At 40.4% G+C, this 24,690-nt stretch overlaps 2 protein-coding genes across 6 annotated transcripts in view; one reads left to right on the forward strand and one right to left on the reverse strand.

Annotated features, from left to right (window-relative positions):
- Positions 1-360: 360 nt before the first annotated feature.
- Positions 361-9,773, reverse strand: ets2 (v-ets avian erythroblastosis virus E26 oncogene homolog 2). The gene is given in 10 exon segments (NM_001140089.1): positions 361-2,095; positions 2,867-2,985; positions 3,163-3,432; positions 3,605-3,808; positions 4,261-4,335; positions 4,544-4,744; positions 5,754-5,873; positions 7,098-7,218; positions 8,640-8,709; positions 9,575-9,773. Coding segments are annotated over 9 exon segments (1,374 nt in total). The 5' UTR covers positions 8,688-8,709; positions 9,575-9,773; the 3' UTR covers positions 361-1,879.
- Positions 9,774-18,064: 8,291 nt separating this feature from the next.
- LOC100194969 (v-ets erythroblastosis virus E26 oncogene like (avian)) overlaps positions 18,065-24,690 on the forward strand; it is a 77,871-nt gene continuing 71,245 nt past the window's right edge. For 2 of the 5 annotated variants that reach the window (XM_045716203.1, XM_045716204.1), the window contains exon 1: positions 18,067-18,214. The gene's annotated coding sequence lies outside the window, so the exon portion shown is untranslated. Of the gene's footprint in view, positions 18,215-24,690 lie in introns of all 5 variants that reach the window. The other 3 variants (XM_014197054.2, XM_045716202.1, XM_045716201.1) reach the window with 2 other exon arrangements.

A 24,690-nucleotide genomic window follows, 5' to 3' on the forward strand; every position in this document is an offset into this window, starting at 1 on the left:
TGCACTGGTGAGAGATTCATACCGTACATTGCATGGCATTTTTGTAAATGGCAAAGGTGCTGGGGATGGAAGTAGCATCCGCTAAGATAAAATGTTCAATGGGTTAGTGTGCATTGAGACTAGCTGTGGATTGACAATAGATTTAACACAGAGTAACAAAGAAAAAAAAACAGTACTTTGGCAATTTAAAAAAAATTACTTCTTAATTCTTGGTGTGACAGATTTTTATCCTATTGGCTTAAGAAACTCACACACATTTTGGTACTCAACTAAGTGTTCTTTAAAACCCATGGCTCTTTAATTAGCTACCCCTCCTTATATTAAACTACCAAAAGTCAATAAAAGAAACATAATACCATATAAAAATAAAGCTTTTATTAAAATGTCAAAGCCATTTTCCATTTAAAAAACACTGAAATGCTGACAAAGTAATTTAAGTAAAGTCATTATGATGAATAAGTTACACAGGTCTTTGGCATGCCGATGACATGCACATCTTTAGTTACAGCAAACAGCACAGCATGTCACGCTGCCAATTATATATTCAGAGCTTGGATGTTGTAGCAAGACCAACATTCTATTATAAAATAATGTACAATAACCCTGTTGCTTCACCTGTCAGTTCAAAATGTTCTATATTATTAAGATTTCGACAACAGAATTCTCAAGATGATCTTACTTTTCATTGTGTTATACAATATCAATTAATAGAAGACGACTAAAATGATTAAGAGAACAGCACAAACACACATGGGCTAGGAAGGAATAAGATCGTACCCATGCCAAAATTATGCAATTTTTGTGTCTGTCATCTGTACAACAACTTGAAAAAGGCTGCTTTATCTTCTTCAGTAAATACACAGTGAATATTCATCGTATTTATAACAAGTACAGTAGTACCAATGTAATATATACACAGGGACTTTGGTACAGAATATAAAAACATACAACAAAATGCAACTATAGTTTAGAATAAACCATATACATCCACATGTCGCTTTGGTCACATAAAAATAAATAAACAATCAATTCACAAATTTATCCCTGATAAACCTGCTACAAAAATACATTATGATAGCTGCTACACCGTTACATTCAACCTTTAAAGCCATATTCACATGTGAATTGTGTATAACTCACCAAACATGACAAAATATTCATATTTACAGAACAACAATTAAATTATTTCCTTTTTGATAGAGGAGAAATGCAATAGCCACAATGACTGGTATTCCAGTTGCGCTGCAAGCTGGTCAGCAGGACAATGCATTAGTAAGCACAACAGTAAAGGCAATCTTAGCTATTCCATAAAATCATGAATACATTTTCCATCAAAACTCCTATTTAAGGCGCTGGAGCCGCCACCTCAAAACCATTCTTGTTTGGTAACCTCAAGATCATTCACAGTAAGTCTAAATGTCCACTGTTCAGACTCCATAAACACCATACTTGCTGAGAATAAGGCAAGAATGAAAAAATCATCTATGTTACATTGATCACCATTGTCATCTGCGCAATTAACAGCTCTCCACTTTGCAGATGGATACAGAGCTGATCCATTACAACTTCCACAATAACACTTTCACCCAGAGGGAATGCTTGATTTAAATACTGGCACCCCTCTCAACCAAAGCTTGCACAACAATGAACATTGATGGCACAAGAGCCGAGACATGAGCTGCCTCTCCAAATTAGAGATGCTCACTGTCTGCCCACCTGTGTAGCCACTATCAGTGGACATCAATCAGTGCCACCTGTTCAATGACCAGAAATTACTTTCAGATGGCCTGTACCATTAGCAACTTTTGCTAAGTTGGGGTAGTGAGACCCCACTGGCTAGATCTCCAACCCCTTCCCTTTCGATAAAACACCAGTTGGTTCAATCCTCAGTGTCAGGCTGGACCCCTAGCATGATGTGGAGCTCTTCGGCCGAGTAGCCCAGAAGATTCTGCAGGTCGCAGACGAAGCGGTAGACGTATCGCTTGCCCGAGGTCTTGTGGATGATGTTCTTGTCGTAGTAGTATCGCAGGCCACGGCTCAGCTTCTCGTAGTTCATCTTGGGCTTGTTCTTCCTGCGGCCCCAGCGTCTAGCCACCTGGAGGAGGAAGGAGAGAATGATAAACACCAATGCAAAACAGTCTTACACTACATCTTGATGTCTTCTGATGGCTCTTGTGTTGAAGACTTTTTTAGTCCTGTAAACTAGCGGTGTTGCCAATCTCAATCGTATTTGTAATTGTATCCATTTTATCACACTTGATACTCGTAATCGGAAGACCCAGAAGTGTGGTTTAAATGCAGGTAAAGCCTATCACACAAGTGTGAGGATATTTATTTAAGCTACTCAGTAAGTACACAGACAAAAACAAACATATGTCCTCAGCAAAGTCGACAGAAAATATAACTAGATTGATAGCTAGAACAACAATCACTAGCAATTCTGATTCACACACAATGTTTGTAGAAGTGGTGTAATGTGCCCTGAGATGAGTGAGAGAGACGGAGCCCCGCGTATGTCTGTCTGGGGAAATAAGAGCAGAGGGAGAACGGCTTTTTCTAATCCAATCGTTACAGCAGGCTCAAACGATACCCCGCTTGTTTCTTACAGATATAAGAACTAGCCACTAGTTATTTAGAGCAGAAAGGGCTTCACAATGTTTGAGGGACAGAGAGATGCGTGCTGGCAGCTGACAATTACTATTTGAATTACAAAAAATACTTGTCATAATCGCATTCTGAAAATTCTCCATATCCGTTGCGATACTCTTTTTGTCAGAGTACTCGGTACACCACTACTGTAAACCCTTGTGGCTATCTCCTCCACAAACTGATATACACATATTGTATGAGGCCAATTGACACTCACCTCATCTGGGTCAGTGAGTTTGAACTCCCAGCCGTCTCCCGTCCAGCTGATGATGGTCTGACAACTCTTATCAGTCAGGAGCTCCAGCAGGAACTGCCACAGCTGGATAGGACCGCTTCCTGTTGAGAGGAAAAAAGAGGCATAGGAGTCAGACGGCGATCAAAAGGCATAATTTGTGTATACACAACTATAGTGTGCTGTTTTGAACTGGTTGAAACTGGGGTTGACAGAGAGATAGATAGTATTTCATACAAGATGAGCTGGGTTTGACTGTGTCAGCGGGTTTATAAACTCACCAGTGAAGCCAGCCAGCACGGCAGCAGGTATGACAGGCTTTCCCAGTTCCACAGGCTCGTTCCTCTCCTGGACGTAGTCCTTGAAGGATAGGCCCTGATTCCCCAGGCTCAGAGTGCTGCTGTTGCACTCTTCCTCAAAGCTGTCGTTGGACGGCACCCTCTGGTTGTCCGCCAGGGAAGACTGGCTACCCCAGGATTGCAGCATGGACTCTGGCCCCTCAAAGCTGTCCATGCTCTCCAATGAACACAAACTCTGGTCCTGGGACGAGACTGTGGATAAACAAAGCACAGAGATGGTTAGTTCAACTGAAACTGAATCACGTTAAGGAACTATCACTGAATTCAAATATCTGTTGGGAATCGCTTACATGTGTTCCCTTGGAAAATGAACACTAATTAATTAACATTGATTAATAGCTTCTAGACAACAGTGCCTACTCACAGGCTTTGCAGAGTTGCCCTGCGTCTGGGTTGCTCCTGATGTAGCTGACGTTGACCGTGCTCAGCTGGGGCTTAGAGAACATGGAGAACTCCTGATCTCGGGTCAGCAGGGTAGTCTTGTCCGCAGTCTCAAACAGTTCTCTCAGCAGACTACCGCTGTTGTCAGGCACCTGCAGGGCACACTGGGTCACCTCCAGACTGAAGCCTGTAGAGAAGAACATATGCCCACTTAGCTCATCTCATCACACCCACCCCTCAGAGACCTCTTTGGACAGCCTAAAGGCCCAGTGCAGTCAAAAGTGTGATTTTTCTATGTTTTATATATATTTCCACACTGAGGTTGGAATAGTGATATCACTAGACAGTAAATTAGTTAATAGGCCAATAAGAAAGAGTTTCTAACCTCTCGCTCTTTCCCTTCCCAACTCAGACCACTCCCAGACAGTTTCTTTTTGACCATTTTAATTGAAAACAATCACAGTAAAGTACTTAATTGTTAGCCAGAAAATATTTCATATTGAGATTTTTTTAAATGGCTGAATTGGGCCTTTAAGGCTTCTGTTCAAATGAAGCTGAAGTCAAACTGTTTTGTCTATCTGATGTTTACTTGGATTTGAACCCTCTGGTGCTTAGTTTGTTTTTCTAATGGACGCTCACCGACAGAGCTCATCCAGTTGGTTACTGAGGGCACAACACTGCTGAGGCTTTTGGATTCTTCTCTCTCTTGACATTCTGGAAGAAAACGGAGGATAAAGTCAGGAACCGTCAGAAATACTGTTATTTGATTTTAGCATGTATCATTTAGCCAAAGGATACAGTAATTCAACAGAATAAAGAAACCATTTCCACCCGAATACAAAAAGAACTAATGACTCCACCTATTCTTTCCCCCATCTTCCTTCCACACAAACACCATCTGACTAAAAAGTTCCACGGTTACCTTTCATCATCTGGTCCAGGTGCTCCCACAGGATGTCGCCCACAAAGTCTGGGGCCAGGTCCAGGAAGCTCTCCTTGCCCAGGTCACACAGCTCCTGGCCGTTCATGTCAAACTTAAAGAAGTGGACGTTGGCCAGGCTGAACTCACTGGCTGCCCAGTGGAGCCACTGCATCACATGCTGCTTGGTCCACTTATGGGGGTCTGTGAAAGCGAGAAAGAAAAAAGATATGGCTTAATATACAGTCATTTTAAATTACTAAAACGTTAATGCACAATTCCATGGAAACCTCACCAAAATACACCAGTCTTTGTCTTGATTAACTAGGCTTACTTTTTAATGATTAAGGGACAGGCAAAATGTTTTACCAAATCTAATTTTTTTTATGTAAATGGCATGTTATAGAAGAGTCCAGACACAGTTTTTTCGATTTCACTTGGTTTTGAGAAACTTACCCCACCAGCAATAGACTTCATTATTGCTTGTTCTGCAGTATGGATAAACATGAACAAATAAGTCATTTTCGAAATGGGCGATACTTTTCTGTATGCGAGCATTTATATATTTTTTGGTTCCCATTGTGGTGACACGAGAAATGAGACACGTGGAAAAGTATCGTAAAAAGTATCGCCCGAGTCCAATAAAATGGAATATAAAGTTGCGGATAAAGTTCAGAATTACACAATTTCATGTGTACAACATCTAAAGACCTGCATCACTATGCATTTCTAAAAGGACATATTTGGGTGTTTTTGGAGCCTTTGTTCATGTTTATCTGTGGCCCCCATACTGCAGAATGAGCCATGAGGAAATCTATTGCTGGTGGGGGGCTCTCTTTCTCCAAACCAAGTGAAATCACAAAAAAAGTGTCTGGACACTTCTATAACATGCTATTTACATCAAAAATAGAGATTTGGTTAAAAATGGTGAACCTGTCCTTTAAAGAGGGGAAGAAAATAAATTACTTAAACACTCAACAAGTGGGAAAATGTCATACAAACATGGTGTTAACGAGTAAGAATCAGGAGCTAATCTATTGTGGAAGCTGGACTGAGTGCAAAGCTTTCGAAATGAGGCAAAAATGACTGACCTCCAATCCAGTTCAAAATTAGCTAGGAAATGAGCAAATTGTTATCCTTGTAGAAAACATTTCAATAGAAATTAAGAAAAAGGGAGGGCAATGAGATTGAGCAGGTGTAGAAAGTGACTCACTGTTGGAGATGCCACAGCAGCGTTGAACCTTGGAGAAGCCACTGAAGCTGTCCTTCAAGGCCTGACTCATCACTGCCTTACTGCACGGGGTCAAAAGTGGAACAGAGCAAGGGCCCATGTCTGGAGAGTTTACAAAAACAAATGTTTGATTACCTTATTAATCAACCTTTCTAGACCTTTCTTATGTAATAACATTGCTTTAACAGTGTCATAATTGTTTAAAGACCCAAATCAGTCCAAAACGCGCATTTCCTTTGTGCCTACGTGTGTGATAACACATATATGAGCAGGGTTTACTGTCAATGCTGTAAGAACAATGAGTTCTATCTGTATAATAACCTCTATTGCACAACACAAACCACAAGTTGGTGTGATCTCAACACAATAGGCAGGTCTGTCAATGCGAACAAGAATGAACAGTGTACAGTATGCCACTGCCTAATACTGTTCATAGTTGATCCAGCTCCAAATTGACTGTACACTACTCTGTTTTGTGCACACTAACAACAGCTTTAAAACACTACTCATACATATACAAACTCAAAAATAAAGTTAAATTTAAAGGCCCAGTGCAGCCAAAACCATGATTTCCCTGTGTTTTATATACATTTACACACCATGAGGTTAGAATAATACTGTGAAATTTTGAAACTGATGACGGTGCACTTTTAGTGCAAGAGCTGTTTGAAAAGACTGCCTAAAATGTCAGTCTGTTTAGGTAGGATGGAGTTTTGGCATGCCTGGTGACATCACAAGGTGTTTAATTAGTTAATAGACCAATAAGAAAGAGGTCCAAACCTCTCTGCCAATAAAAGCTAGTTTTCAGTTTTCCCCTCCCCACTCAGACCACTCCCAGCTAAATTCTTGCTTGAGAAATTGCTCTTTGCAAAGAAGCTATTTTTCTTTAATTTTAATTCAAAACAATCACAGTAAGGTACCTAATTGTTACCCAGTAATGATTTAATATTGAGATTGAAAAAAAAACCCAGCTGCATTGGGCCTTAAAAAAAATCTAAGTAGGGTTCAGACAGTTTAAATGGGCTAGCTGCCATGGAACAGGATGATAGATTGATTAACAAAGTTTGGGTTATGGATAATTGTTAACCACGAATAAACACCTGTTTTTCTGTTAATCATTAATTAAAACAGTTTGTATACCAGCAATCAGTTTAACTACATTGTTAACTTTGTCACCTCATGTCTCGCAAATAATCTTCCTAATAGAGTTTGGTCTAACTTTGGCCTGGGGTGATTAGTTGGTATTGGTGTTATGAAAGTGTTTTGGTGTAAAGTAGAGGGCTAGAGTGATGTGGCACTCGTTGGTAGGTTGTGGTGGTGGCGTACCATGTGAGACACAGTTGAGGCCAGAGGGCACCTCCTGAAAAGACTGCTCATCGTCTGAGGGGAGGAAGTATCCCGAGAACAGAGACATGGGATCTTCAAAAAGGTCAAACGCTGCCTGCCGCTGTGGAGGACAAACACATAAAAAACAAAATACTGTTAGTTTAAATTAAAAGACACAAAACATGTATTTTGCCTGATGATTTGAGAAAGCCCCATTCTACAGTATGTCTACATAATTGCATATATTAGGTGAGACAAGTATAGCCCTGAACGGATGACCAACACCTGATCACCCACAGATACTGTGAATCATTTAGGAAATACCTTATTCACTTCTTTAGACGGAGTCACATAAAGTGAGATAAAAGACAAAAGATAACAGAGCAGGCAAAAGCAATGACAGAAAGAACTCTGTAAGTGGGCACTCCCTTTCAGTAAAGCCAATCTGTCATCATTAGTCAAACACATCAGGCCTTTCTTATTCTCCCAGCTAAGCCTGGCCCTGAACCGCTGGGAGAGGATGACCATACATAGTCTTCCTGTTCCGTAGCAGAACTAGAAACTCCCCTTGATGCAGCTGGCAGCAGTTCAGCTCTGAGGGTTTATAACACAGCATAGGCTGCTGCTTTTTGAGAAAAAAAACTCTACCCCCTCCTCCCTCTATCCTTCTCGCTCCCTTTTCACTCTCTCTCGTTCCCCCTCTTCGAATCAGGTTAGACAAACCAGGCTCTTCTTCACAATTCTATTAGCTAAAAACAAGCCATTTTAAGATGAGCTCTGTTTGAATCTGCACTGTACCCATTTCAGCATTAGCCCTTTACAGATGCTGATGAGACTTCTTATGACGTTATACAACCAAGCCGCACATGAAACCTTAACAAATCATTAGGACATCGATAGTAAAGATGTACGCTAAAGTGCCATTTGTGCGCCTGTCTAATACTGTAAGGCACAATGATTTTTTATTCAAATAACTCCCCACAAAACACCATCCTTTTTTATCCTTAAACTGTTTAATGATTTGTCTATTTATTTGGCCTTAGAAAAGGTAGGCTGGCACAAACGGGGTCCTCAATGTCTCGAGAGCCTTTTTTCCTGCTAGTTACCAAGGGGACTAATTGAGTTAGTGGCAGTAGAGAAGGTGGACAGACTGAGAGCCTCTCCTCCATCAGCTCCCCAATTATCTTCACATTTAATATGCCTGGCTTTGTCCTCTTTCCTTTCATTTAATATTTTATGGTTAAAGTTATGGGGAGAAGAATAGCAGACTCAAGTGTGCTGCAACACACAGGATTTAAAAAGAAATCTCTGCTGATATTTGGAATCCGTGTTTCTTAACTCCCCAATAGCCTTAAGTGAAGGGTGCTCCAATTCCAGTCCTGGAGAGCTATTGGGTGTGCAGGATTTTGATCCAGCCTTGCAGTATCAGTTGTGATACAGTAGTCCTATATGTACTATACACAACTCCATCTCCAGCACTACGATGTATGCGATTTTCCTACTTATCTACTGTATTAGTGGCACAGCCTTGTGAAGTCTCACCTTGAGGCTGGAGCGATAGCCAGTGGACAAGGGGGCCACTTGGTCCATGCTGAGGTCACACGTCAGTAATCTTCAGGTAAATTACAGAGAGAAACTTTATGAGCAACACTAATACACATCAGTAATGACATCACACTGAATGGAAATTTGTATGATACTGTATCTGTCTCTGAGGGTTGTAATACGTTTCTCTACAATGACAATGAATTCACATGCAACCTATAGATCCACTGTTCTCCTAAATAGCAACAAAAAAATGTGCAATGTATAAATATGAGTATATTACAATGTCTTATTTTATACCGAGCACATAATGGCTTAATAGAGCCTAAATTGTGTTAGGCTATTACATTATATAAATAAAGCCTGCACATTGAATTCAATATCCTAATGCATTGGCACACTTTCCAAAGCAACCTGAACACTACTGAATAAATAGGCTATTGATTTGGTTAGTTTGGGGAATTACTTACACAAAAATATGTTTTACATTAGGCCAACAATTTCACACACACTATCATTATGACATCACGAATGGCTGAGACAGAAAAATAGCATAATTCTCTCATTGGTCACAAGTTTAATCGGTCCCTGAAATGACTCAAGGCCCCTCATGGTAGGGGAGGGTGGTCCTTCATATTAGATTAGCGCCACACATTCAATAGTGATTCCATTGACATAGCCATGTTGAATAATTCGTAAAGATATATTTAATATCAGTGATAAATTAATCATTACCCCAATTTAAATAATATTTCGCATAGCCCAAGGCATGGAATGGGATTTACCTTTGGTTATTATTCCACCAGAAACTATTATCGCAAATGTCATGTAGAACAGAAACAAACTATTCAGGAAAGCAGTACAGAGTCAAATGCCACATTGTCTGGGAATAGATCAAAGAACAAGAGAAGAGACACAAATCAGGGACCTACCTGTTGAATTGATCGGCTGTTCTTCAAAACAGCAACAGTGTAACGTTAAATTGTATTCCTTTTCGATATTGAATAATTATCCTATTCAGTGTTGTATGTGCGCAGGCCTATGCTGTATTTTAGTATTTGTACCTCCCAGATACACTGACCAGTATAAAATCAAAACAATGCGCAGCCTTGTTTCTTCGTGTGTGCTTGACGAGTGTATCTAGGCAATGAGGAAGTGCAGCTTTTTTGTTGCTGTTTTCATTGCGCGCTGTGTAGCTCAGTGGGAGGAGCGTGTAGTAAGCAATGGAAAATGATCATAGTGGAACATATTCAACGCCCTTTACCGCATGTAAACAGTGTTGCAGTTCTGTCATAATAGAACATTTATTAACGCTGAAAACGTGCAGAAGCCAAGCAACTCTGACGCACTTATCCAGAAATATTGTCAGTGATGAATGCTTATCGAAATCACACTCAGCTCAGTAATTCATAATAGCCTACTGTGGAATGGCCCTGTCAATCGTATACTTTGAGGGTTCAAAGGCAGTGCCACTTGAGAATAAATAAAAAAGATGAGAAAAGTTTCCTCAAGGATATCAATCAATCAATTAACCAACAACAATATTTTTGTTCACTGATATGTTTCAGCCTAGATCCAAAACATGGGCCAAAGAAAGATCAGGAAGTTATAGAACAAGAACATTAAGAATGGCCTGATTATTTTGTGTTGGTCTATTTAACATCTGTATGTCACAGCATTTCCCATCATGTCTGCATGAGTGGATACCTCCATCCCTAAATGATACAGTGTAAATGGCATTGACTGTTGACACATCCTCCCAGACACAAGACTGAGGGGGACAATGCCTGGACAATAGAGAGATGTACAGTGTGTGATGAAGTGTCACCCTTTTTCTCACCTTGACCATGAGAAAGACGGTAGCTATAGACCCCCTACTACAAGTGAATCAGTGAATAGGGTGTATCCGTATTGTAAAAAGTGCCCTCCCCACTACTTTCAGTCAAATGTAGTTGAGAACTCTTCCAGAGGTGTGGAATTTGGTAAACCTCATTGTGATTGGTGGGGCTTTGCTCTTTTGTTCTCTATTGCTCCTCTATTGTTCCTCAAGCAAAGGGGAGACCGATGACATCAGAAATTCCCATCAGACCAACTCTTTGAATGCCCTTCACCTTGAAGTCTTTTGATGAAAACATGTTTTTTTACCCTTTAGTGTGTGTAATTTACTGTATTTATACTTGGGATATCGCTTTTCAACAATAAAAGTTTAAAAATTGCTGGAGGACGTCTTTAAATGAAACCCTTGGGAGAGACGTTTTAGATTAGTAAAGTTTCAATGTCCAAGCTTGGTTGAGAAGGTTGTGTTTTGATTTGTAACAATGGACCTCAAAATTTGCTGTATTTATTTTGAATCATGTAGTATTTGTACATGCCAGTCTGTTGGACACATGCAGTATCTAGCATGGTTCTACAGGCCATGGACCATTTTCATCAACATAAAGTATATCAGGTGTTTAGTCAGTTCTATCTCTATGTGTGGAATGCTTTGACACATTTCAATCCATTTGGAGGATGGGGTACATCTTTGGAATTTTACCCCAAAGTTTCAGGAAGTAAAATAGTAGAGGGCCAGACTTTGGTAGCCTTCATTGGACATAACAGAGGGCTGAAATAAAGTGTTGCCACTTGTGTCTTAGTGAGAATGAGGTATTTCTTCTTATTATGAGGTCTGTAAGCCTGCAGTGACCTCCTTTAAAAATCACACTTACATAAAAAAATCAGGAAAGTATAAAAGGAAACCATTTCAGAATGCTGGCACATAGCCTTGAAATGAATTGCTGATCTACAAAAGATGTGGAGCACAGTACTAACCCTTAGAATGTCTACCTTGATATCACATTTACGTCATTTAGCAGACACTCTTATCCAGAGCAATTAGGGAAAAGGGATTCCAGTTGCACAACTGAATGTATTTATCCAAAATGTGTCTACCACATTTAACCCAACCCATCTGACTCAGAAAGATGCATTGGGGCTGCCTTAATCAACATCCACAGTGCAGTTGTTGGGGGTTAACTGCCTTGTTCAAGGGCAGAACGACAGACCTTTCACCTAGTCAGTTTGGGATTCAAACCAGCGACCTTTCGGTTACTGGTCCAATACTCTTAACCACTAGACTACCTGCCACTGCTTATATTATAGACATAAAACCTCACTGAAGGACGCCATGCTCCGTTTACCTTTTCTCTTGTATTGAAATCAACCTGTTAATTCATACATACAGTATGATGAAGATGATGATCCCAATGACTATTGCTTCATTTCAATGGACAGCAGCCCTGTATTGAAATGGCCATGAGAGGTCAGATGACAATGAGAAATTATGTGAAGCACTCATTTTTATGTAACATTGTTCAACCAATGAAAATATCAATCTGCCCTATTGAAAACATTGTTGGGTCGCAGGGCAAATTGCCCGGGTCTGCAAAACGTGATTTAGCTTTTCATTGCACTCATTGCATCTACTGTTGCTAAGCAACTCCCAACTCCTTCTCTGTCTGTTTCAGTACTAAATGTGAAAAGAGAGGGAGAGAGATGAAAGAGAGAGCGATGAGGGAGATAGAGATAAGGGGGAAAGAGAGATGAAGGAGAGAAAGATATGGAGGAGATGGCTGTGTGCTGACTGCTGACAGGACATAGACCTGCTTTGAAAATAGTTTTTTTAAGGATGTTGATACCTGGCTGCCAATTAATCTACTGCAGATCTGGAGCCTATCACTGATTGATATAAAAAGCAGCATGTGGAAACAGTTATCTTGGAACCGTGAATCAAATCCTCTTGTGAACGCTGGCCTCCGCCCTGGTCAGTTATGGATGTTGGGAAAGACTAAGAAAACAGTGGCAATGAAAGGTTTCTCATACTCACGACCAACCATCATGACCAATCACTCATCTTCATTGATTGGTACACATAATGTCTAACAAGAGGGCAATGTATTTAATGGCGCCTACACAGAAGATCTCTCAAACTACTCCCCATAAGACATTCTATGCGTTTCCCAGATAAGCTTATCCTACAAAATCATGACACGTTCTAACACGACCAACACATCACACCCTGAGTGATGCTACTTTCTTTTCAGTGTTTTTCTTTTTCATGGCTTTGTTTTGGCCTCACCATTTTCTTTTGCATGACTCATCAAGTTTTCTTCTTTTCTTTTCTTGGAGTATTCGCAAAGGCCTGAACGATTGAGCGTCCAAGGTCAACAGAAATACAAGCTGAGTACAGTGCACACACAGCAGTGAAATGTGCTCAGGCATCTGGATGGACAGATCCCTGCCCCACCGTCAGGCCCCCCTGGAGTGAACCTACCATGAGAAAGTCCTCCATAAAATCATCTCCCAGAGTCGATCTGCTGCTTTGCTCAGAACACTGCCACTCACCGACAGAGAGCCTCTCAGCAGATGACTGTGCGGCGTACCAAAAGTTTGCATATTTGTATTTTCACTGGAGTCTTTTTCAGTCCTGAGTGCATGATGGCTTTTCCATAGAGAACGGCACATGTTGAAGCTGATACTCATTGTATAGTAACGTTTCCCGTTTTTTTTAAAGTTTTACTGAGGCGTTTCACACTTAAGAGGCAGTCACTGTTACCATATCGACTCCTGGAAGGATTGGTGCCACTGTGTACCATTAAAACCATTGTGTATTACATGTGGTCATGACTTAGCTACTGTATGTTGGAATCAAATGTTCCTCTCCTTACTAAATATCTCCCCTGACGAGCACTAGCCTAGTTCTCTTTAAGATCCACTGGTCCACACTAACACAGAGACTCACCTGAGCCCAAGGCTCAATCTGTGGAATGAATGTAAGCCTAATGGGCATTGTAAAAGGTAGAGTACCAAATACATTTGAATCTTGACACTAAATCTACCTGGTCATCTGTCCATATAAAAATGTTGTTATTACTGACATCATCAGTCTGTGATAGATTGACCCATTTCTACATCTCCATTCGATTGACAGTTCTGTGAAAAGTACATGCAGTCTTTTGTTTTGATTGGCTGGGGTTAATTTGCTTGGCTATACCTCCCTCTGCTGGCGAAATCAAATAAAAATAGACTTTGCAAACGTATACCAAAAAAAACTTGAAATGAGCTGAGGTTTTCAGTCCAATTACTCTGCTTAATTTTATGGCTGAAATGTACACACCGGTTCACACATTTATTCATACTTATTTATACAATAATTTGATTATAATTTGCTAAAATCATAATACTGAACCAGTCTTCAATTACAAAAATACCACATTATGGTTTAGATGGCCTTGTCTAGGGGCTTGTATGATTTGACACACTGGAGTGTACATTAAACATTTACAATAAATATATCCAGGGATAACCATATGAGTACACAATATATCCATACAGCATAAACAGTTATTTTTAAAAAGGCTATTGACAATGGGCACACAATTCAGCCTCTAACTAATACTTTGAGATATCCCAAAACATGATCTGGGCACAACAGCTTATTCAGAGAGCCAGCCTCCCCCACCCAGTTTTGTGTGTAAAAAAAACAAGAGGCAAAGTGAAAAAATGATGTGACCATTTTTCATGTGTAATTAGGCAGTGAAATGCGATCCCTTTCTGCAGAGAGAGAGAGGGCAACCCCGAGCTCCGAACTGGAGTCAATGGCTTCCAGATTTCAATCCCAACCTCCACTGTCTAGACTCAACGTTGCTCTTTTTCTCCCTCCCTCCCTCCCTCCCTGTTGAAAACAGATTCTACACAGAACAGACTCTACACGAAACACCAAGAAGCCGGGAGGTTCGGTTCTCTGCCCCCCACTCCTTCTCTCGCCCTCTCCCTCTCCCTATTGGGAGGGAGAGAGGGATGTGAAACACATTGTGGCAGGCCAGATGTGGCAGTGTTGTCGCTCTCTCCTCACACACCACACGTGTCATCTAGGAGCGGCGAGAGTGGCGTGTCTTGGGTGCCATGGCGGGGTCACACAGACCCCCTTTTACACGGGACAGTCTAGCCCAGGTCCCTATCACTCAACACTAACCACTGGACCATTAGGCTCTACAACCTCAAAGTATCTACAGATGACATAGCTACTGAAAAATGACAGAAAGTGCAATAATGTCAGCAACATTCATGCTTGGTTTATTTGAACTTCTCCTGATGACAAGACAATGGTTAATATTCCATTGAGCATGCATACATAGTGAATGCCTACATTTCATAAATGTTTTTCTCCGCACTGGTCCCCCGTGGGAATCGAACCCACAACCTTGGCATTGCAAACACCATGTTCGACCAACTGAGCCACACAGGACCACCACAGCATATATGTTTAATGTGGGGATGAAGCAGATATGGTGATGAATGACAACAGATCAACTGTTTTTTCTCATTCAACAGATCATTTGATTGTCTTCATTCAACCCAGAAGAGCTTAGTTCAAGGGTCCTGCTGGTTTATCCAATAAGGCATTGTACACAGGTTGTCATTGCCAATCAACACTGTTAGCTCTCTGAGCTAAAGCCTATAAGTTGCAGGCAAGATTACACATCACGGTCGGGGTTCCCTGTGGCTCAGTTGGTAGAGCATGGTGTTTGCAATGCCAGGGTTGTGGGTTTGATTCCCATGGGGGGCCAGTATGAAAAAAAAAAATGTATGAAATGTATTCACTACTGTAAGTCGCTCTGGATAAGAGTGTCTGCTAAATGACTAAAATGTAATGTAAATGTCTCTGTGAACTAACTTTTCTACACAGGTACAGGAAAACTATCTCAGACAGCAAAGTGCCATTGAGCCATCTGGGTACTTTTTCAGATAGCCAGTGTTCATTTTGCCATCTGGTAGCTGTCAATTCTGCACCACTGTGCTCTGTGTGCCTCAAGCTATCTACGGGAGGATTTTAATTCCCTAAATATTTCAATTTTGTTTGTTTAGAGGGAAGAATTGTATTCTATGTCTGCATTCTTTGTGTACTGTACATAAGGATTGATGTTTGTTTCCATGATTTGACTAAAGTGGAACGTCCTCTGCTTGACTGTCACAAGAAAGTAAATCCTTGCTCAGTCTGCCAATATTCTGTTTACTGACTTACTGGGACAATAGATACTTGAAGGAAGAGCACATAAGTATATCAAGCACACCTTACCTGGATGCATTGCAGGCCTGGGGCAAATTTATGTAAAATGCTTTTAAATATGTCAGGTGCACTTGATTTAGCTTTCTCAGCAGAATGGAAGCAATAGAATAGTCCCAAAAGTATCAACTCCGCCTTTGACCATCTTGTCTGCCGGTCAAGCTAAATCAAATGCACCACAAGTAATTGAAAGTACTGTATTGAAGAAATGTGCAGTCATGCCCTATTATCAGATTACAGTATACACTGAGTGTACAAAACATGCTCTTTCCATGATATTTTGTAGACTGACCAAGTGAATCCAGGTGAAAGCTATGATCCCTTATTGATGTCACCTCTCCACTTCAATCAGTGTAGATGAAGGGGAGAAAAATAAGGATTTTTAAGCCTTGAGCAAATTGAGACATGGATTGTGAATGTGTGCCATTCAGAAGGTGAATGGGCAAGACAAAATATTTAAGTGCCTTTGAACAAGGTATGGTAGTAGGTGCCAGCCACACTGGTTTAAGTGTGTTAAGAACTGCAATGATGCTGGGTTTTTCACTCTCAACAGTTTCCCATGTGTATCAAGAATGGTCCACCACCCAATGGTGGACATCCAGTCAACTTGACACAACTGTGGGAAGCATTGGAGTCAACATGGGCCAGCGTCCCTGTGGAACGCTTTCGACACCTTGTAGAGTCCATGCCCCGACAAATGGAGGCTGTTCTGAGGGCAAAAGGGGGTGCAACTCAATATTAGCAATATGTTCCTAATGTTTTGTACACTAAGTGTACTACATGATTCAATATTGAACTATCCATCTACTGGTACATTATTGGTGGGTGGATCTTTTCGGAGTAAAAGTGCTCTTTAGATGACCATTAGATTCCTCTGGTGTCTCCCATTTTGATAATGCAAATGATTATAGAGCATCTAAGAAAATATAGACAATTGCCATACGTTTCTTTTGCACAAGCAACAAGTATAGGGATCGGAATGATTGAGGGTGTTCAAACAGAGGTGGGGCGAGGGGAAGAGGGGGAGGACGGGGCCCTTAGTGCCCATTGCGTCTCCCCTGACCCAGACCTGGGGGTCCATGTGTGTGTGTGTGTGTGTGTGTGTGTGTGTGTGTGTGTGTGTGTGTGTGTGTGTGTGTGTGTGTGTGTGTGTTTCTTTCATATTCTACCTTTTTTTCCCTCCTCCTCTTCATTTTCTGGCAGACTGAAGGAATGTCTGGGTGCTGAGGGGATTGTGCCTTCACTCGTGGTGCACCATTCTGAAATAAGAGAGGGAAAAAAGAGGGAAAGAGGGAAAGTTAGAGACTAAACCACAGAAATGTAAACATGTCTGGAGCTAAAATAACTTAGCTTTCATTGAAAACACCCCTCCGTCACAAGCAGACTTCTGTGTGCTAGACCCTGTCCAAAACTGTCACCAAAGGGCAGTTTGTTCTGCAGAATGGTATTGTTTTGAAAATAAAAACACAAAGTATTTTCCCTTTGAAACCTTAAACCTTGAAAACAGAGCGCTGAAGTAGATATTACAAAAATAATAATTATTATAGTGTGTTCTTGTATAATGTAAGATTTGTGATTATTACCATTATTACCATGTTTTTCAATGTTCGACAAATCATTATTTGTAGGCCTATCAATAATTGTGGTTATTTCAATGACAAAAGCCATGCATGTCAATATGCAAAAAAAAAAATGCATTAAAATGTTAACAAGTTTTTTATATGTAAGTCACTGACATTTACATAAATTATTACAAATCATTTTGTGGTCATGTCTTATCATTGGGCCTTTGAATATATCTTGCTTATTACTGCTGATTATAATTTCTACCACATCTCTGCTCTAATAGACACTATTGTTTTAATAAAGGACACCTCTTTCACCAGGAACCTGGTGCTTGACCTCACATCGTGAGGGGGATTCTTTAAGCCTGGAGAGTTAGCAATTTGACACAATTACTTTATCATTAAAGTCAATTAGCTCTTTCCAGAAACTGGTCAAGCACAAAGCAATCTTTGTCTCCCACTCCACCAAATAACATTGGTGGTCTAGGCAAAAGTGCTGGCATTCTTAGATGTTCTAAAGGTGTTCACTGTATGAGTACACCTTGCTATCCACACCCTATACCTACCTGACAATACAGCACATTCAACTTTCACCCCTTGAATCAAAATCGTTTTAACTTTTTGATTTGAATAGTATAGTAGTCACATTACTACTACTTCACATGTATTTTACTCCTCAGTTACGACTCTAGCTGCCGACCAACTCTCTCCCTCCCCCCATCCATCCATTCTCTCTCTCTCTCTTTCTCTCTCGTGCGCAGTTGTGTTTTGTGTGACTTGCCTCCATTCTCCAATACTTAGTAGTAGATGCAGTTTGGTGGCATTGAAGAGCAGTTCATTGAAACAGCGTGGCAGCTTTAGTTTTTCTCACCGACAACGATTCAAAGTTTCACGACCAAACCGTAAGTCCAAGCGTTATTATGAAAGCTTTTACAAAAAAAGTTGATGTATTAGAACATGTCGCTTTGCGCGGTAGCTGAGCTGGAAGCTAGCTGTTTAATATCAATGATTAAATTATGTTTGCTATCACAATTTGTTTATGAAAAAGTTTTTGTGAACTTGAGGAAGGGGTGGCATTCTCAGTGATGATGCATGATGCTCTGAAGTGATGGTCCGTGAGTGACAGTTGACAGGTAGGATATTTTGGTTACTCCCTGATGAGAAGGCTACATTTATGGCAGACCTTTTAATCAAACCATTACAAAGCACAGGTCAAATAGAAGTGATAGAAATGGGTGATGCAATACTGACAAAAGTTGTTGCGTTGTGGTTATGATAATTGTGAGCTAATAGTAGTTGTGGGATTAGTGGAGTTTAAGTCTAACATTACATAGGATATAACACTCATTGAAACAATCTGACAATTACAATAGGCTGTTTGAGAACTAAACGGAATGCAACTCAGTGTTTTGAGGTTGTTTTATACAACAGATTTATGGGGATTTTCATTGACTATTCTGAAATATTCCCCCAAAATTAAGCAACCCTGACCAATTTATTAACATGATGATTAGTAGCCCTAGTTAATGATCAACTACTAGGCAGCAACGAACTATAATGCAACTTACAACTCAACCAATTTGTTTCCTTGTATAATTTTATCAACAATATGAATGATTGTTCACCACATACTGTTTTATCCCACAGCTGTCCTTTCTTACCTCTGTGTTTACATCTGTAGGCCCTATCTATCTTTTTTACTTCAATTTTGTATCATTTTCTACTATTGTTTTCTGCTGACTTTATAAGTATGCTGTGGCCTACTATACAGAAACTATTGTCATTTTGCTGACACTTTTCTCCAAAGCGACTTAAACCACTGACATTGACATTGATTCAGTATATCACTGCAAAACTCTTGGCCAGGTCATTATTGTAAAAGACAATGTGTTCTCAATAATCTACCAGGATAAATTAATAATAATACTTTTCTTTAGTGTTAGTCTGAGACTCTTAAATATTAGTCTCATGCTCTCTGTTAATTTATCTATATTTCTCCTGGATTGAAGGAAAGGGCCGTGCATAATTTTGGAATGGGCTTGATCCAACCATGCTCCACCCATAGACATTACACATTAAGACAATTAAATCTTTAATTTACCTGTTCAATAATGAGTTCAGTTAATCAGCTACTTTTATAATGAACACAATACAGTATTGACATACTTTTTTGTAACTAAGCTTTCAGTGCCGAATCACAAATCATTAAATCAATTTAGAATTAAATCTACACAGTGATTTAAATATGTTATCAACTGCTTATAAACCATTTATAACAATACTGTATATATTTATAGCTTTATCAACTACTATAAACTAGTATAAGCTATGTAGGTTATTACCGCAATATCATCCCTTTAAATTTCTTTCAATCAACAATTTTTTTGCAAGGCTCTTAAAGGGCAACTGAACGCAAAAGGGTCGTTCCACCAATTTGGTCCCTTTTGAGAAGTTTAACTTGGTCTAAACAAACTTCTGATTTCACCTAGTTTTAACATTCTCTGATAAAGAGCACATGTTCAACTTTATAAAAAACATGTTTTTCCATCTCAAGATGTTAATAAAAAAAATACTATAGTAGGTGCCTATTAAGTGCCAAATAAAGTAACAGGGTTGACCGTAACAGGGTTGATGATTTCATCTTAAATCAGCCATACATCCCTTTGTGACAGGGGGAATGGGAGCTTGTTGCGTGCAACAGGAAGTAGCAATTGAATGCTTTAAAAAAAAAATACAATTGTGAAAATATTTTTTGCCTATCTATGGGTAACAGGGTTGATGTGTTATGCTCGGCCCACACCTGCAATTCTACACATTTTGCCATGAGGAGGATAAATATTTTTCAGTTTTTAAGCTAATTTCCTGCAGTTCTACACATTTTGCCATGGGGCGGTGAGATACTTTTACAGTTTTAAAACAAATTTCCTGCAATTCTACACTTTTTACCATGACTTATGCCATGTTCATATGATATCTAAGTGAGTGACTAACAAAATCAATGGGGGCCCCCTGGTGGTCAATGCTAGACAACCTTACCGAGCTGTCTAAAAAATTGCACCTTGACTATTCTACTTTTCTAACTATCAACAGTAAGTTCCTTTTTTTGGTCAGGCCCCCGAGCGGCCGAGGGGCCCTATAGGCAGAGGCGGCACTGTACATGCCCAATGTTATGTTGAAAGAACAAGGGGTGGACAAGAATTCAGAATTTTATGCTGAATAATTCCACCCCAGACATTTTATTCACACCAGCCCACTGTGCGCGCCGCCAACTCACCCCCCAAATCAGGAGTAATCATGGACGGACCCAAATCATGAGTAATCATCTTATAAAGTCATTATAGTCTTTATTAAGTATGATAAGTATAATAAATTGACTGCTGAGGTATTCAAGAAGTAAGTTGTTTCCATCTAATACGTCCAAGCAGGAATAAATTATTCAAGATATTTTGATGTGCAACCTAATCCAGGGATTGTCATGAATTTTGGGTTGACAATTAGACTATAGTTGCTATATTTTACTGTGAAAATAGAACTCCAGAATGTTTTGTTTTATTCAATAGAGATGAATTACATACATCTTTATGTGCACTAACTAATACAGTGAGGGAAAAAAGTATTTGATCCCCTGCTGATTTTGTACGTTTTCCCACTGACAAAGAAATGATCAGTCTATAATTTTAATGGTAGGTTTATTTGAACAGTGAGAGACAGAAAAACAACAAAAAAATCCAGAAAAACGCATGTCAAAAATGTTATAAAATGATTTGCATTTTAATGAGGGAAATAAGTATTTGACCCTTCTGCAAAACATGACTTAGTACTTGGTGGCAAAACCCTTGTTGGCAATCACAGAGGTCAGACGTTTCTTGAAGTTGGCCACTAGGTTTGCACACATCTCAGGAGGGATTTTGTCCCACTCCTCTTTGCAGATCTTCCCCAAGTCATTAAGGTTTCGAGGCTGACGTTTGGCAACTCAAACCTTCAGCTCCCTCCACAGATTTTCTATGGGATTAAGGTCTGGAGACTGGCTAGGCCACTCCAGGACCTTAATGTGCTTCTTCTTGAGCCACTCCTTTGTTGCCTTGGCCGTGTGTTTTGGGTCCTTGTCATGCTGGAATACCCATCCACGACCCATTTTCAATGCCCTGGCTGAGGGAAGGAGGTTCTCACCCAAGATTTGATGGTACATGGCCCCGTCCATCGTCCCTTTGATGTGGTGAAGTTGTCCTATCCCCTTAGCAGAAAAACACCCCCAAAGCATAATGTTTCCACCTCCATGTTTGACGGTGGGGATGGTGTTCTTGGGGTCATAGGCAACATTCCTCCTCCTCCAAACACGGCGAGTTGAGTTGATGCCAAAGAGCTCCATTTTGGTCTCATCTGACCACAACACTTTCACCCAGTTGTCCTCTGAATCATTCAGATGTTCATTGGCAAACTTCAGATGGGCATGTATATTTGCTTTCTTGATCAGGGGGACCTTGCGGGCACTGCAGGATTTCAGTCCTTCACGGCGTAGTGTGTTACCAATTGTTTTCTTGGTGACTATGGTCCCCGCTGCCTTGAGATCATTGACAAGATCCTCCCGTGTAGTTCTGGGCTGATTCCTCACTGTTCTCATGATCATTGCAACTCCACGAGGTGAGATCTTGCATGGAGCCCAAGGCCGAGGGAGATTGACAGTTCTTTTGTGTTTCTTTCATTTGCGAATAATCGCACCAACTGTTGTCACCTTCTCACCAAGCTGCTTGGCGATGGTCTTGTAGCCCATTCCAGCCTTGTGTAGGTCTACAATCTTGTCCCTGACATCCTTGGAGAGCTCTTTGGTCTTGGCCATGGTGGAGAGTTTGGAATCTGATTGATTGATTGCTTCTGTGGACAGGTGTCTTTTTTAAAGGTAACAAACTGAGATTAGGAGCACTCCCTTTAAGAGTGTGCTCCTAATCTCAGCTCGTTACCTGTATAAAAGACACCTGGGAGCCAGAAATCTTTCTGATTGAGAGGTGGTCAAATACTTATTTCCCTCATTAAAATGCAAATCAATTTATAACATTTTTGACATGCGTTTTTCTGGATTTTTTTGTTGTTATTCTGTCTCTCACTGTTCAAATAAACCTACCATTAAAATTATAGACTGATCATTTCTTTGTCAGTGGGCAAACGTACAAAATCAGCAGGGGATCAAATACTTTTTTCCCTCACTGTATCATAGGCTAATTAATTTTGGTTTCAGCAACTCAAAACACTTTAAATAGACCGCTAACTCTAAATATAAAACCCACTGCTCGTAGCCAAGTATTCATCCAACAGTATACGTAATGTCATAAAAATATTTTTTTCAGTTGTAGGCTATTACCCACGAGACCTATAGGCCTATACCCTCACAATGGCTGGTGAGCATTTCACGCACGTGCCGCTCCATATCTCAAAGCCATATCAAATTGCTTGGTTGTAAAATGGTTGCTGTTGAACTGAATATTGAGAGTTAAGAAATACAAATTATACCCACAGAAAGTCGAGACCCACCTCTCTTCGGCAGGTACAAGGGATGAAGCTTCCAAAGCTCATCACAGCAGCAGGCCCCAGCGAGGGCACAGGATCAGGGGCAGAGCAGACACTTTCACTACAGGAGGATATTACTGTTTGACCAAATCATGGTTTTATCTGCCCAAAACATTTTAAGTTTGGAGTGAGGTGACAATGTAGAATGTGCTCTTTCTACGTTATAGGCACCCTTTCAGTTTTTTACGACCTATGATCTTGGCTGTCTAACTGATGACAGAGTCGGACTAGGTCTCTTTGCTGATGCCGCATTTGAATTTGAATGTGAGTTTGCGTGACATCAGCTCAGCCTATCAGAAAACGGTAGGGGAGCCGGCCATTGTCCACTGATCAGCCAAAGGCTAATTATAGATTAGTATAACAGAGAATTGCTCAAAAATCTTACAAAAAAATCATAACAGGCCTATGGGCCGCCGGCCATGTCACTTTTTCAAAGTTTTATTTTTATATAAAAAATATTTTTGTGTGTGTCAATTTCAACCAGCCCACCCAACAAAAAAATGGTCCAGCCCATCTAGCATTTACCAGAATTGCCAGATGGCCAATCCACCCCTGGAAAGAACACTTGGCTCCTAAGCCATTTATGGATAGCAATTGTTGACGTGTTTGATAGTGATCAATCGAGTCTTCCACTGTTTTGGGCAAAATGAGAATTGAGACTATGCGCACTTGCATCCCAACTGCCACTTGTCAATATTCCAAAATTCAAAAACCATTCGTGAGCATCTTGTGACCCGCCGCGACCTGTTTTGTAACATGATTCCCTATGAAACACTGCCAGACAGACACACACTCTGGTAATAGATAATGAGAAAGTTGTAACAACAAAACATCACCGAAGCACACGTCGCCACTTGCCAGTGACTTGATAAGATGATTTCGCTAATGTGGCCTGCCTGGTCAATGTGCATGCTAGCTAGTAGTAGATAGCTTCATTGACAAACACAGAGATGGAACAGCTAGCTAGTGATTTTGGGCACTGATACACAGTGTGTAGCAGTTTGTGCTTAATTTACGATAGTTTGACAGCTTGCTGATGATTACGTTTTAGACGTTCTCAGTAATCAGTCCTGAGCGCAGCCAGCAGCAGATACTGTCTGCAGTGCACTGATTTTTCATGCACATTTTTTTACTTCAGAAAACTGCACCAAACACCTTAGCTAGATGTAAAATTGCGCGACTAAGACCTCCTCGGCAAAAACTGCAAAATTCATTACAGATTTCCTGATTTATCTTAGATTAATTTGGACTATTTTGAGGAAGTGGTAGTGGCTATGTTGTTGCTACCGTGACTCAAGAGGGACAAACAACAGTAACTGCCAGGATACGATAAAGCAAACATAACACACCCACATTGAACCACACCCCCAAGACTCAAATACATTTTGTCATAATGAGCTGCAAAAAAACACATGCGGAATCAGCCGCTCTTCCAGGCCCATTTTACGACACACACACACACACACACACACACACACACACACACACACACACACACACACACACACACACACACACACACACACACACACACACTCCTGACCATTCTGCATAATTAAATCATTTACTGCTGTTTTGTAAGCTTATGTCTCGGTGATTTATGTGGTGGGGATCATTTTTGCAACATCTGGTTTGCTCCTCTATCGTATCAAAATTTAGATCACCATTCCAAAGGCAACATTTAACATTGGGTTGCCAGGTCTTTTCCAGCCCATTTGTCACATCTTCTGAATTCGATTTTGGCTGAACATTTACCCAGCATACTCTTTGTTTTTGTGTGAAAGAACTGATCCAATAATCCAACAAAGTGCACATG

Source organism: Salmo salar, chromosome ssa04 (genome assembly GCF_905237065.1).
Source record: "Salmo salar chromosome ssa04, Ssal_v3.1, whole genome shotgun sequence".
Lineage (NCBI taxonomy): Eukaryota > Metazoa > Chordata > Actinopteri > Salmoniformes > Salmonidae > Salmo > Salmo salar.